Source organism: Lonchura striata, chromosome 20 (assembly GCF_046129695.1).
Source record: "Lonchura striata isolate bLonStr1 chromosome 20, bLonStr1.mat, whole genome shotgun sequence".
In the NCBI taxonomy this organism is placed as follows: domain Eukaryota; kingdom Metazoa; phylum Chordata; class Aves; order Passeriformes; family Estrildidae; genus Lonchura; species Lonchura striata.
The window spans coordinates 10811720-10827109 of NC_134622.1; the positions used below are offsets into that span (position 1 = coordinate 10811720).

General features: G+C 50.2%; 1 protein-coding gene across 13 annotated transcripts in view; it reads right to left on the reverse strand.

Annotated features, from left to right (window-relative positions):
* MSI2 (musashi RNA binding protein 2) overlaps window positions 1-15390 on the reverse strand; it is a 199343-nt gene that overhangs the window by 66721 nt on the left and 117232 nt on the right. For all 13 annotated transcript variants that reach the window (XR_013340983.1, XR_002465669.2, XM_021533023.2 and 10 more), the window contains exon 7: window positions 9054-9102. Coding sequence is in view for 11 of the 13 variants with exons in the window: in XM_021533023.2 (XP_021388698.1) it covers window positions 9054-9102 (49 nt within the window). In the remaining 2 variants the exon portion in view is untranslated. The remainder of the gene's footprint in view (window positions 1-9053; window positions 9103-15390) is intronic.

Consider the following 15390-nt stretch of genomic DNA (forward strand, 5'->3'; position numbering starts at 1 on the left):
GTTATCCAAAAACATTTCTGTTACTTGGACGTGCTGGAAACTCCAAAAAACAAAATGTCACACTGCCAAAGTTCAGCCTGACACTGGCATGGCACTGACCCTGGCAGCACCTCCACCCTGCCAAGCTGTGGTGGGCAGGGGTCGGTCCTGCCGTGCTTCCTCCCCTTCCTCAGCCTCCTCCTCGGGAAGCCCCTCCAGAACCTCTCTCCTCCCCTCTCCTCTCCTCTCTCCTCTCCTCTCCTCTCCTCCAGCAGCTCCGTCTCTGCTGGCAGGCAGCCAGGAGTGTGTAATGGTGCCAGGTAGCAATTTCATTTTTAAAATGCTCTTATCAAAGATTTAAGGTGAAAGATAAGAAGAGCACACTACATCATCATAAAGGAAACATTGTATAAGGCATAGTATTTTACAAATCAAAACAGTTATCAAAATGAAAAGGTATGAATATAAAAACAAATGGAGCCTGTGCTGTGGAGAGGAGGGGAGGGAGCTCTGGGTTCAGGGAATTGATCAAATTTCAGCTTTTCCTGACAAGTCTCAAAAGCCTGTGAAGAACGGGAGCAGCAACACTTCCACTGTCATTTTAAACCAGAAATAAAATGTCAGGTACATTTACAGAGAGCATATACACACACACTTATTTATATGCCTTTTCATATAAATAGATCTATAAATATAGATACATATTTTTCATACCATTACCCACGGCTGTTGGGTGCTTTTATCAAAGTCATCTGACCTGGAAAGCATCTGTTGTTAATACCACTGTTTTATTATTTATCAAATCCATTTCTTCATAGAATGACTAATTTCATACCCACAGCTGCTCCCATCTTCCCTCTGCAGCTGCTCCTTCCCCGGGCAGGCAGGCAGGTCTGCAGCCCATCTCCAGCTCCCACCACCCTCCTGCTGCTCCCAAACCCTCCCGAGCCACAGGGGCAGGTATGGAACAAGCTCTGTGCTCCTGCCCTGTCAGGGAAGGAGCAGAATGAGGCCAAAGGGCCGGGGGAAAACTCGTGGGATGCCACCAGGAGTGGGAGAATGGGAAACAAATGCCACACTTCTGTAATCTGATTTTTTGTTTTCCTACAATTGCATCCAGGCAGCATGAAAGCAAGTATTTTTATCTCTTTATCAGTTTGGGTTTAGGGTGAGGAGGAACAGAGCTGCTAGAACAGGGACAGAAATGGCAAAAGCCAAGCCCCCACCAAGACTTAAAGTGATTTTAGCCCATCTGAACTCCCTATGAGCTGACAGGGGAATATTTGTTGCCAGAAGGAAGCAAAGTCTCCTGCCAGGCTTCTCCCTACGGATCCTGCCCTAATTTCCAGTGCTCTGTGGAACACGTGTGGAACACACGTGTGTTCACGTGTGACTCCTGCAAGGGGTAAGGAGGGAAAGATTTCATCACCAGGGCACTGCTGCGACTGAAGTCAACCCCAGCTCCCACCTGACTTGCACTGGGGCTGGCAGTGGTCCTGCTGACAGTAAATTGGAGAGATGGTTCTGTGGGCACAGTGTGAGCCTGGATCCACGCCCAGCCTCCCCACTGCCACACTGACCTGGGATTCACCATGGGGAACTCATTCCCTCCCAGCTGCAAAGGGTCTGCAACCACCCATGGGAGGGCTGGGGGGGTTTAGTGGCACTGGATCTCTCACTCCTGATCTCCTCCCAAGCAGAGAACTCTGCTCTTAGAACTGGGAAGGTGTTTGAAAATGGGGAACAATCTGTGAATTACTGCTCTGGCTGAAGGTAGTTTTATGGTCCAGAAAACACTCAATAAATTAAAAAAGATAAAACCCACAACCCAAATGTGCCGACCTGCAGTTTTCTGAAAGAAGCCGTTTTTCAACTTATTCTATCGGATCCAGTGAAAAAAGTGCCAGATGCTCTTACTTCAGCTTATATATACAAAAAAACATACAGGATAAGCAAAAATCACTCCATGCCAGGACATTTAATCAAACTAATTAAAGAAATCTTCCATTTCCACCCCCCTGACAAGTCCTCCTTTGATAGCAGAGTCACTTAGAGCTTCTGCCTTGCACACACAGCCCTGGGAGCAATAGCACACACTTGAGCACGTGTTCAGGTACCTGCCCAGGTGCACCTACAGCTTGGATCAGCATCCCCCCCACATTCCCAACACTTAAATCTCCAGAAACAGAAGCACACCAGGGATGTGATGATGGGAGAGCAAGTGGTGGAGCCTGCTCTGACAGAGGCTCAGGGGCAAAAGCTTTGTTACCAGCATTATCCGTGTAACCTCTGTTTGTGCTGAATCTCAAGATTTAGGGGATAGGGGATGTGTTATCTGTTTAAACAGATCACCAGGAGGCTTTTACATATGGCAATGACCTTGTACAATTAAAGGCTTCAGCAGCACCGGGCCTGGGCACAGCTGACAGAGGTTACTCACTGCGGGGGGACAGAGCAGCCCCTTTTCTGCAGCATCCTCCTCACCCTGCCTGCAAGGGCTCCAAAAGATTCATTATCAAACTCAGCCAACAGAAAGCACAGGTGTGTGAAAAACAAAAGCTCCCCCAGCGCACGTTGGAGAGGCTTTGCCCAGTCTGCTCCCTGTGATCCACAGGGAGAAGGAGCCAACACACCAGGGAGCGAGTGAGGCAGCGTCTCTCTCCGATTCCACATCACATTTTTGGGCACGCTGCGAGGAGCTGCCTCTTTTCTCAAGGTCACCACGCTGATTTTAATTCTGCCTGTTGTATGCAGACTGCCCGTCTATGGAAATGTTGCATTTTGTTCTCCTCCCGTTTCTGGCCTTTCCTCAATTAACATTTCCAAACAGTCCCACAAGGCTCAGAGCGCTCCCTGCTAATCACTTGGCTCCTGCACTCAGGAAGCAAAAAGGGTTGGGTATCATCAGCTGGGCAGATTCTTAAGCAAGAACTTATTTGTGGCTTTTAGGGTTTCTCAGCTCACAGATGGCCAGGATTTGTGCTAGTTTCTCTGTCACTCAAGCTGGCAGTGAGAAGGCAAACTGAGCTCACTCCTCAAGGCAGCCTCAGCTGGGCACACGGCACGCGGTGTCTCTAACACGAGCTCACCCCCTGCAAGTGTGCTAGAACTACGATCATCATTTAGAAAACTTCAGAGACATTTGCACAGCCCTCACTTCACGTTTCCTGAAGAACCCTGCAGAGACCAGCCCGTCCTGAGGGCCGCTGCAAGCGGAGCCTCCCCTTCCTCCGAGCAAGCCCCCGCAGACATCTCTTCCTTGGGTGCAGCCAGCCAGGACAGCTGCTCGCTCCTCTCCTCCTCTGGATGGGATTTGCATGACGGGTGCAAAATTAAGCAGTGAGATCTGACAGACAGTACAGAGCTGGGCAATTACTGCAAGCCTCAGAGGCATTATCCAGCGTGAGAAGGGGGAAGGATGGCTGTACCCACCCGAGGCATTCCACAATCGCCTGGACGAGCGTGGCCAGATTTGCCATTCCGGGCTGGACTCCACGGGGCTCACGCTGGCCTGGCTGTTCATTTTTACACTTCAAACAGGTGCCCCCACACAGCAGCAACAGGCACCGGCCAGGAAATTAAAAGACAAGGGAGATGGATCCAAGGATTGGCAGCTTTTCCTTTCTGTTTTGTGTTTATTAACACCCAAGTGGGAGCAGGGCAGAGCTGGCGAGGCACGGGCACGGCACTGCCCCAGAGCAGCGTCACCCTGCCCCCGGGGGACACTCACAGCCTAAGGGGGACAAACTGGTGCCTAATGGGAATACTGGGAAGGGGCCCCCAGCCCTGAAAACAGAGCAGCTCTCCTCAGGCTGGCTCCCACTTTGGATCCCCCAGCCTGGAGGAGAACTGGTGACACGGAGCAGAGATGTCAGCGCTGCTCTGCAGCGTTGCAGCCGTTAATGTGTTTAAGAAATGAATATTTATAAGCAGGAATGTAATATTAAAAACACACACATATAAAATATTAACGTGGCACATGTCACTGCTGCAATCCAAACAGACAGGTGTGACTGATGGTGTTCACTGATAGGTGTGTAAATGGTAAATAATATTAACTAATGAATCCTCGCAGCCCTCACGTGAAGTTTAGAAGCAAATATTTGCTTAAAAATCTCTCCAAACCCCCTGTGTGCAGCTACTGCTCCCCTGATCCCCCGGAGAAGATAAACACTCCTCAGCTCTGTCAGCAAGGGTTAAATCTCTCCGCTGCCAGCCCCAGGTGCCCGGGATGGATGGATTTCAGGGAGGGAGCCGAGTGGAGCCAGCGCTTCCCGCAGAACAGCCGCACTCTCTGGAGCCCCATTTGTGAAGTGATACAGCTGACAGGGGAATAAAAGCCCGTCTCATCTCGGAAAGCAATAACAATAACACTGCCTCCATTTATAGCTTATGTCACACTTTTCATCCAAAGCCCTTACAGCACTTTATGTTTTAAAAAAGCATCGTCACCGTGCCTGTGGATGCTTTCCCCAAATCTGTGGGTCAAACCTGCTGGAGCAGCTCCCTCAGCCCTGTCCTCCTAAAAAGCACAGTCTGTGACCTGAGGGAAGGCTCCCTCCAAGCACTTCTAAGGATGTTTGGTGCTATAGCCAGGATGCTGCCAAGAAATCTACACTCCAAATGACCAAATTAGGCTATTATTTCTATATAGTTTAACTACTCTTTTCTCAAAACTGCCTGGGGATGTATTTTTAAATGCACATGACCTTGCTTGACTTGAGGGAGATGGCGATAAACAAATAATTGCAGTGACTTAATTATATTTATATCTCATCTATAAAAATGTCAATTATAACTTCAGAGATCAGCTCCAGAACTGAGGTTTTGGCAGCCGGACAGAACACAAAAGGCTGTTTTTCTCCTCAGAAAAGCCTCCTCCTTCGCCAAGGCACAGCCAATACCTCTCTAACAGTTTCACTCCTGGCTCTCCCAAGATTCACAACCATTATGCCAACTGCTTCCACCCGGACAATTACTTCCACGCACTGAAATCTGCTGGATGGACACGGCACAGACACGGAGCTCGAGCCTCACCTTCCTCCCCGAGAGCAGAGCCCGTGGCAGGGCTGGGGGAGCCCTTGTGCTCCGGGGGGTGCTTTGGGTGGGATGGGGGGCACAGAGCCTGAGCTCTGTGGGTTTAGATGAACCCCCAGCCTTGGGCACAGCAGTGTCCACGATGCCACACGAGGGTACCAGCAGCATGCCGGTGCCCCCCCTGCAGCCTGGGAGCCAAAGGGATGCTCACCCACCCTCCAGCCCCAGGCACACCCAGGTGCCACCCTGGGCACCCTCCTGCCAAGCACAGGGAGCGGGGAGAGCTCTGCAACTGCTGCAAAAGCCCGAGTGACCGCAGAGCCCTGCCGCAATCCGCGTCCGTCCCGGGGGATGTTTTAACCCCTAACACCTAGGATGTGTCTGTACCCAGCAGACAGCCTGCCTGGTGTTAATTTTGTTTAGTTTTGAGATTAAAGGAGTCCAAATCACACGTTGTCACTTCCCTCCTCTCTCTGCTGCCATCCGTAACTGTGCAAGAGGGTTAATTGATGTGAAAATAACTCTGGGGGCTGGACGGCTTTGAAAAACATATAGTATTACACTCAATACCTGCAATTACAGCTTGGGGGGTTCACTCACTCAGAATCTTGGGCTTTTTGTGAGTCCAAGACACGGGGCTGCTGTGATGCAGGTCCTGCACAGCTTCTGGAGTGGCTGAAGGCTGCAGGTACCCACGGAACAAGCACAGGCTGGGCAGGGACCAGCCGGGCTGGCACCAAGGGCATCCCCCGAGGTAAGGAACCTGCACCCCCTCTCCTGGCTTCCCTCCACCTCCCGCTGGGATCAGCTCAGGACAGCCCACTCCTGCACCCCTCCATTATCTAGCTGTCCCTTCCCTCCTCTTCCTCCCTGTGCAGCCTGCTGTGCCCAGAGCTTCTGCTCAGCTTTGCTGGAAACAGCAGAACCTCTCCACAGCCCAAGGGCACAGCCCCCGCCCCAGCACATCGAAATGCTTCCTGGAGCTCCTCTCCATAATGAAGTTAGAAGGACATCATCATCCTGCCAGGCTCCCTCCACCCCCAAAGATCAATAACTAATGCTGAACTCCAGATTTTATCTGCACTTTGCAAGGGTAACAAAATAACACCACCCTCTTTTTCTTCCCTTTCTTTCCAATTACTGAATCCTTTCAAGATTGACCCAGTAATTTTCAGCTCTATGAAATTTTAAGCAGTGAAGAAAGTGACAGAAGTGATCTGCCAGAATGTTGGGAGAACTTTTCTGTGTGTTTTTTAGAAGACTGCAGGAATACAGGAGTACTGAAATAGAGGAACACCAGACTTCCTTTCCAAAAAAACAAAAGGGCACCTAAACAAGCTGACCCAGGGATATTTGTTTATCAAGTGCGGGTTCTTTGTGTGCCCACTGTCACAGCAGAGGAACCCTTGGAAGGAGACATCCCAGTGATTCTAGGGATTGTCTTGCCTACAATACACCAAAAAATAACCACTCCAATTAAACACAGATTTTGTAGCCTGCCTTTAATATGGCTACACAGATCAGCATGAAATGCAAGAGCTGAGTCTTATTTTCCTTAGAGAACATCCAGAAATAGCTGGACATTAAAATACTCCTGCAGAGGCACAGCATGACTGGCCTGATGGCATTTTTAAGGTTATAGAATCATTAAGGTTGGAAAAGACCTCCAAGATCAAGTCCACCACGGAGACTAAGTGCTCCATGCCAGGCATGAAGTTTTGTTTTGGGTGGGGTTTTCCAGCCAGGATGAGCAGTTTTGAAAACCCCTCTTCCTCTGCCTGCTTCAATCCCTGCATTTCCACCAAGCAGGGCTGGTGCAGGTGAGTTACACACTCCCCAAATACACACACAGGAGCAACACACACGTGCCAGAATTATGTCAACAAACCCTCTCAATTTTCCTGCAAGGAAATTTATCTCACCTTCTAGCAGTAGGGAGTGAATTTTAATCCTTTTCCCTTCCGTGCCCACGATGATTATTCCAGGCAGAGACTAACGACAGCAAACCACAACGGATATTTTATCTGCCATTTCTCTTTCCCGTGGCTAATTTGAAGATACAGATTGCAACCCACAAGTGGTTCTAAGAATTGCCATTAACACTGTTGCTGCACACTACTGCATTTTAAACATGCTTCCAACACAATCAAGAGTGTCACAATTTGTAAAATCTGGGGTGATTTTATCGGCGGCTGAGGCAGCAGAACTCACTTCATCACCAGAGCCCCGAGCCAGTTCATTAGGCTGATTAGCACTAGCTACCTGTGCAGAACAGGAAAAAATGCCACAAAAGGCTGGATAAATTCAAGTGTGAAGATGAAGAGGACTCTTACTCTGCCTTTTGTACTTGATTTTTCCTCCCACCTGTGCTTGGCAGGGCAAGGGCCTGGAGCTCAGCCCTCTCTGTCCTTTGGCAGCTGTGCAGCCCCTCAGCACCGGCCAGGCTTCCCTGCTCACAGGAATTTTGGCTAATCCCAGCAAACAAGCAGCACTGCCCTTCACCTAGCAATGGGTAAGCCTGTTCCCCGGGATACAGGCTCCCAAACAGAGCTGAGTCTCCTGAGTGCCAGAGAACTCCTTTCTTTGCCAGGAGAGCGACTCCAGCCCTACGTGTCTCCAGAGTGACAGACCCAGGAGCACAGGGGAGTTGTGGGGTAACATCACCTCTACCCAGTGGCATTTGGAGCCTGTTTTTGGTCCTTAGGGGCTTCTAGTTCCTCCCCACTTAGATCTCATCCAGGAGCTTACATTAGGATGCTAATGCAGAGCAAAATGTCATGGCTTGCATGTAGGAAAAACAAGCTATTAAAAAAATTAGCCAATGAAATAAATGCACAGAATTCCCAGCGGGGGGAAAAAAAGGATGACCTGTTGCCTCTCATCTTCAACACACATAGTGGGAAAAAAGCTCTTTGTGGAAAACCCAAAAGGCTTCATGGCAACTCAGGTGCCCCCCAGACCTGCAGCCCTCATCTTCAGCAGACCTTTACTCCTGGTAAGTCAGTGGAAAGATGTTTCTGGACAAGGAGTGCATCCTGCAGGGCTCATTACCCAGGCTCAAAGCTGCAGGTCCCTGGCACGCTGCTGCAGCCTCCCCAAAGAGCACAGAAATGCTGAAGCAGGGCTGCTGGAGCAGAGCTCAGCACTCGCAGAGCACACACACCAACACTCGCTGTGCCCGCCCGCCCGGGGAAGTGCTTACAGCAGCACGGAGCAGCACGGAGCAGGACAGAGCAGGACAGAGCAGGACAGAGCAGGACAGAGCAGGACAGAGCAGGGGTCACCTTGGCAGCACCAGGCAAGCATCCTGCAGGAAGCACAGCAAGGGCTCACACACCTCTGCTCTGCTCAGGAGCTGAGCCCACAGTGAGCTTGCTGGGCAGACAGAGCTCACAGCCAGCTGGGAGCCCAGCCCCGGGATTTGGGACATTTCAGCAACTGGAGGCCACCTCCACCTTGTCAGAGGTCAAATTTGATGAGTACCTGCCTTGCTGGGACCAGAGCCCCCCAGCTCTCCTTGCCCCCAGACCACAGCACCAAAGCTCCACACCAGGCAGCTTTTAAATGCAACAAACAACGTGCTGAGATCCTGAATGGAGAGGAGTATCTACAGCCCACTTAAGGGTGACTGCATGGAGAAGGGTGGGAAATTCCCTGGGTATAAAAGGAAGTTGTCACGGGTTGAACTTTTCAACCTAAGTAAGAGCTTTGAACAGGTCCCTGTTACAAAAGGAAGGGCACTGGCTGTTCACACACCCCTCATCTTCCTGAGCAAGTCTTTTGCTGCTGCTGCTGAACTTTCCAGGGTACTGCAATCCCTGACTTGGGTCATTAGACTGGCCAGGAAAGTCACTGCTAACAAGAAAATCCAAGTGCATGGGACATTCTGTGCCAACCAGCCCCTCCTCTGCCACCTGCAGCACGGAGGATTCAGTGCCACGGACTCAGCCACTGGCTCATCTCGCTGGGTCTGGTTTTTGCTCCCCCATGCAGAAGCTGCCACACACTGAGAGGTCAGAGCTCCCAGTCCCTCTTACCTCTATGCCTGTTGGTCGTCTTGTCAAACATTAGCATGGCATCCTCTACCTGCAAGACAAAGAGGGAGAGTTTGCTTTAACACATGCTGGCAACTCAGACACACCAGGGAGGGGACACGGGCAGGGCAGCCTGCATGCAGCAGAACTGCCTGGTTTTGGCCAGAGGCAGCTTCTCCTCTTGGAAACCTGCTGCTTTCCTCCTCCCTGCCCTGGCTGACAGCTGATCCTGAAGCAGAAAAGTGACCACTGAAAGTGTTGGCCCTAAAGAGCCAAATATCTCAGCAGCTCTTCCACTCCAGATCAATCCCTGGCCATGCCTCATCTCCCTTTTCTGGGGAGACCAGGAAGGGCCAAGGAGGAAGTGGGGATGCAAATCCAGCCCATGACTTCTCCAAATTTAGAGTCACTGTCTTGGTTGAGAATTAGGTTAAAAGAGGTATGAGCAGGGTAAAACCTGGTCAGCCAAGAAAGGTATTCAGAGGTTTTCAAAAGGGCTTTTGAAAAGCTGGAGGAAAGTGGGGAGAGGGAGGAGGGAGAAACTTTAATTCGCATCAGGCTCGGCATTTCCACTTCAGAAGAGAGATGACTGATGAAACCTATTGAAGTGCAACCAAATTGCTTTCAACTTCCATTAGGATTTGCATGATTTATTCCACCTCCATTTAATCTGTGCAGCCACACCTAAAATTTTGCACTTATTGCCCAGGGATGTTGTGCTGGGGTTGATTCCCCAGCATCATCCCACCTTGAGCTGCTGTTCTGAGGCTGCAGGAGAGGGGCAGGTGAGGCCCATGTGCCACTGGACATGGCCTGGGCAAGCTCTGAGATGAAATTACAGACTTGCAATTCCCTGTTGTGAACTCACGGATGATGAAAGCCTCTAATACTGAATTACAGAAGGTGTTGCAGGAAGGAAGAACTTTAAAGAAAAAGTTTCATCCTCTAAAGGACTCCACTGCTTTTCTGGGATGTTGCTTTGGGATTTTTTTATTTGTTTGTTTGAAGTTTTTGGATTCTTTTCCCCACCAGTAATTTTTCTGTACTTCCTTGGGCTTGTACTCTGGTTTTCTATAAATCATTTATTTTAGCTAAGTGATTTACAATGCAGTTACATGCTCTCCTCATCTCACACAGTGCCACTAAAGGGTCCTCCTGTCCTCCCAAATGACCTCTTAGGCAACAGACAGACATCCAGCCTATGGCTGTGAAAAATTTCTCAGCCTTGGCTTGGGAGAAAGTGTTTGGGGAGGTGGTGAAAACACAAGTTGAACCTCCCTGAGGTTCTGAAGGACTGTAATATGTTCCAGAAGATTGTAAAAAATAATATAGTGCAGCAAAACCTTACGTGATGCCTGAAATTCATCTGAAAACCTGTCTCTGCTTAAGTTCTTGAGTTTTTTAGTCAAAATGGTTTGCAGAAAGTGCTAGCAATGGCCTGAGAGGGTGCAGAACTGCAGGTCTCCTGATACCCATCTTGACTGAGACCTAAAGACGCTGATGCACTGAAAAACCCAAACTGCATTAAGCACGGAGCCTGTCCTGCTGTCTGTCCTCCCTCCAAGGGGGAAAACTCACCAGGATGAGCAATACCAGGAGGCAGATAAGGACCAGGCTGCCCTTCACCCTGCATGCTGCTTATCTCTGCTCCAGGGTTATGTTTGCTCAGCAATCTTTATTTTTCATTCTCACAGGTCCTGGCCTCACTAGAACCAAAAATTACACATTGCACCCGCTGCTGTTTCCTGGGGCATAGCAGCTCCCGGTGCCACCCTCTGTCCCCACTCAAGCCCTGCTGCTAAAGGTTTAATACAGAACTTTTCTCCCTCCAGCCCCATCCCAGGGCCCCGAGAGCTCCTGGATGCACAGGAGCACAGAGCCAGCAGCCCAGGGAGGTCCCTGGTGCCCCCAGGTGAGTGCAGGCTCTCCAGGCAGGACCCACACTGTCCTGCCAAAATGACACCTGCTCCTGCAAGGACATTACTGGGGACTCCACACAGGGAGAGATGCTGCAGCATGGCCATGTCTCAGCCTCTGCTGGCAGCAGCAGAACCTCCTGTGCAGCCTCCCTGTGCTCCTCCAGGGGCTGCCAGGGCAGAGGAGGGGCTGGGCTGGCACCAGAGCCAGCACTGCAGGGCTGAGGGGCTCTGGGTGCAGCCCCTGCTCACACTGGGCTCTGCAGTCCCCTTCCCTTCTCCCACCTGTCCAACACAACCCCATCCTCTGGGCAAACGGGGCTCTGCGCCATGTGTACCAAGCTGGAATGATGATCTTGGCAGGGATCTTTTTTATGCAAATAAATCCCTATTAGCAGTAACAAGCACAGGCTGCAGGGCTAATCCAGGAGGGAGGTTTCCTGGGGCCCCAGGAGCACAGGCACCCTGGAGCAGGCACTGCCCCCCCTCCTACATCCCAACTGCTGGGATCAGAGCCCAGCAGCAGCTCCCTGGAAAAGGGTCAGCCCTGACAGTCCACATATGAAACCTGCACGGGGGGAGCGTCTCTGCAGCTGAGTTCAGACGTGGCCCAAGTATGCCTTGAAGAAAAAATTATCAGTGGGGTGTTCTTTGAGCCAGCTGGTGCCCTTTCAACAATGTCTAATTGGTTATCTTTTCTCTTTCCTAAGGTCAGAACATTTTATCTCCGTCTCTGCCCTTTCTGTGCTTACCCCACCCCGCGTTATTTTTTAGGGCAGCCATTGTAGCAGAAGAATAGCCTCTTTCCTCCATAGTCCAGTGACACAATGAGACTTCTTGAAACCTCCTGAATAGATAAAGTGCAGTGGCAAAAGGAAAATTCTATTAACGCTTTGCAAAATAAAACATCTAAGAGCTGGTGAGACAAGCAGGAGAAGAAAATCAATATGGAGAGGGCAGCACGCTCAGAAAAACTTTTCACCAGTTGCAAAAAGGTGGCGAGGGTATGGGAGGGAGGGGGGAGAGAAACTTATTAATGCAGAAAACCCATCAATGGTATGGAAATCTGGCAGAACAGCAAGAACTCAAACTAGAAGAATTTGAATATACAAAGGGCTGAATAGAATGAGCAAACCACAGTGCCTCACACACACAGCCCGTTTCTCACGGTTCTCTGTGAAGCAAACACAAGCGGCTTGTTCAAGTTTTCATCAAGGAGAAATAAGGGACACAGTCAAGGTAACCGGCAGTAAACCCTGCAGTAAGCAAATTGATCCCTATTCCAGGGGAAGGGAAAAATCCCAACCCACAGCAGAAACTCAAGTACATCCAGGGGCTGTGGCTGCCCAAGTTAACCCCCTCCTCCAGCCCCTTGCTCGCCCAGCGTTTTAAAGATGCTCAACCCCAACTTTTCCAGGTCTCAGCTCAAAGCACACAGCTCACACTTTGCATACAAGAGGCAAGGAAGGTTTTTCCAGGGTTAGAAGCAGGACTGGAAGATGGAATTGCCACTTGCAAGGCCTGGCCAGAGCCCAGCCCCCAGCGAAGGCCTGGATGCCCCAGCACAGGACGGGGAGGCTGAGCCACGTCTCCCCAGGGCACGGACACCAGCAGGAAACCCACACCCCAACCTCCTCAGATGGAGCACAGGGGCTTAAAGGAGCTGATTAATGAGGCTTCATTCTCAGCACCAAGTCAGAGTTACAAAATGAACAGTCTCAGGACTCAGGGTAACTAAAAAAAAGAAGAAAACAAAGAATTGCCACTGAACGCCGGTTACAAATGGACACTAAAGGCCCCCAGACTCCTCTGTCCCAGCACAGCCCATCCATACAGCCAATGCAGACCCAGCTTCTTACATAAAGACTAACTAATGGGCTTCAGTTTATTTAACTTCTTTTTTTTCCAATCCACTTGGGGCTCTGAGAAAAGGAAGGGCTCTACCACTTCATTACTCACTGCCTGGAAGGAGGAATAGGGGAGAATAGAGGAAAGAAAAAAAACCTGGAGGAGCCAAAGGCTTTAATAATCCTAACAGTTCCCAGGGTTATTTAAAATATGCCCAACCAGTTCACAAAAGGCTCCACGGAGATAAATGTATTTGATTTTCTTCCACTTTAATGGAGGCATACATTTAAAGCAACAAAACCAGGGTGACCTAAATAAAATGACTATTAATTGTACTCAGAAAGTCTCTGAATTTAATGCAAGTGATCTAGCCCAGCACAAGAACACACAGTATTCTCCAGTTATTCCTCCCACTTTTCTCTTTGGGATTTTCAACTCCTCTTTTCCATGAGGCAGCAGGAGCTGATCAGACCCAGCACAGCCCCAAGTCACTCACACTGTAACCAACAGGCTGAGTGCCCTCCAAAAGCCAGCAGTGGTTCCAGAAGAATCTGCAGGGTGCTGCTGCAGAAACTGGAGCACTGTGCTGCCACTGAAAGCGGAAGGACAAAACCATTTTTTAAATGGAAAACTTTAAGCCTCATCCTGTATCTCTCCAACCACACAATACCAGCATGGACACCGACCCAAGAGGTGCCCATGGACCCTCCTTCCTTCTTGTGTAAGGTGCCTGTGTGCACCTGAGCAACACCCACCACTGCACACCTGCTCTGGCTCTTCCATTGGAGTCAAGTTCACTCACCGAGTAAAACTTCCACAGTGACACCACCATAACTACACTGAAGGGACACCCAGCAGCCTCTGTGCCTCCTCATCCAGCCCAGGAAGGCTTTTCCTGATCCAAACCCTGAGTGTCCAACACATCCAGAGCAGGTTGAGGTGTTCCTTGCACCCCAAAAGTGCCCCCTGGGCTGGAGGGGTTGTTTTCCACGCTCCCAAGCAGATCTGGCACTATGTTCTCCATCCCTTCAAGGTAAAGAAGAATTAGGGCAGACAAATGGATTTACACCTGCAACGGATCATGGTGGCAATTCCAGCTGATTGTGCCTCTCCTCCCTCCATCCCCGACTCGTGAACTTTACAGGTCTATCACCTCTTCTGCTCTTCCAAGAAAAGTGTGCTGGATATTCTGGTCTAATTCCTCAAATTATTTATCCACACCACACAACTCCTCCAATATTTTGTTTTCTGAAGCAGAAAAACCTCCTAGCTGCCAGTGAACTGTCAGGTGCTGTTATTTTAAATGCGCATGTGAAATCCAACAGATTTACAACCTCCCCCCACATAAATTAAGACAAATGCCTATTGCACGGCAGACAATTTGAAATGGCTCCCCCACACCAGGCCTCTGGGCTTGATTACAACAGAATTAAACAAAGAAACAAAATTATCCCCCCTCTTTCTGTCACACACAGCTCCCCCCTCCCAACAAAGCTGTCTCCTGCCCAAGGGCTCCCCCAGGCCGCCCTGATCATCACCCAGGTTCCTTCAGCAGTGTCCCAGCACGGATGGGACATTCTTCACACCAGACCCGACCCAGAGCGTGGCTGGTCCCTCTGCCACCACCCCGCCACGCTGAGCCCGTGCTGCCAGCGCCCCAGGCACCTCCCGGCTGGGAGTGCCGCTCCAGCTTCCCGAGGCAGCCCTGGCTCCCAGCTCCCTGCTGGATTCACCTGCCCAGGGCCAGCTGGGATGTGGGCTGTGCTCCCGGGGCTGGGGCACAGGGTGATGTCCCTGGTGTGCCTGGTGCCACCGTCCCAGGCACGGGCTGAGGACGGCGCGCCGCGGTAACAATCAGTGCCACACTGTGCGAGCACAAATTCCAGTGCTAGCAATTTTTCCCCCCAGCAGTCAAGGCTTTAAAAAGTCTTCTTCAGCAATTATAGCTAATAAAACTACAATTTTATTCAACACACACATATCATTGTAACTAATTTTGCTCCATCAGGGCTGAAATTAAAACAGTCATTCAATCACGTTAATCTCAGGGCTTGCTCACCAGCCGTGACATGGCAAAGAGCATCCCCAAGGCTTGCCAAAATGCACCGTGGCTACTGTTGGACCTCAAAATGCTCCTGCAAAACACGAGCACGTTACTCAACGCTTACTCTACCAAGGGGGATGTAAGAATGACTAATGCTCTCCAGAAAAAACAGCTTTCCACAGCAGGACAAATTAAACATGACTTCATAGACGATTTCTCATTAAATCCTTCTCTGGCATTAATAACAGGGAGTATTGATGAAAGCAAAGCTCCCATCAAGTTGTAAACTATGTGAGGACTCTTGGAGTGTTCCTTTACCTGCTGTCTTGACTGAGAGCTTCCCTTGTGCCCCCCAGATTTCCAGCACCTGTTAGCTAAAAATAGGAATACAGGTTCTGGCAGAAAACCCCACCAAACTAATGAACAACGCAGAAACATAAAAGCAGCTCTTTCCTCAGCCTCTGGGGCTGCAGCAGAGAAGGTGGTGAGAAAAAGAAGGGAAAGAAGGCAGGCCAGTGGTATAGGGTAGTAA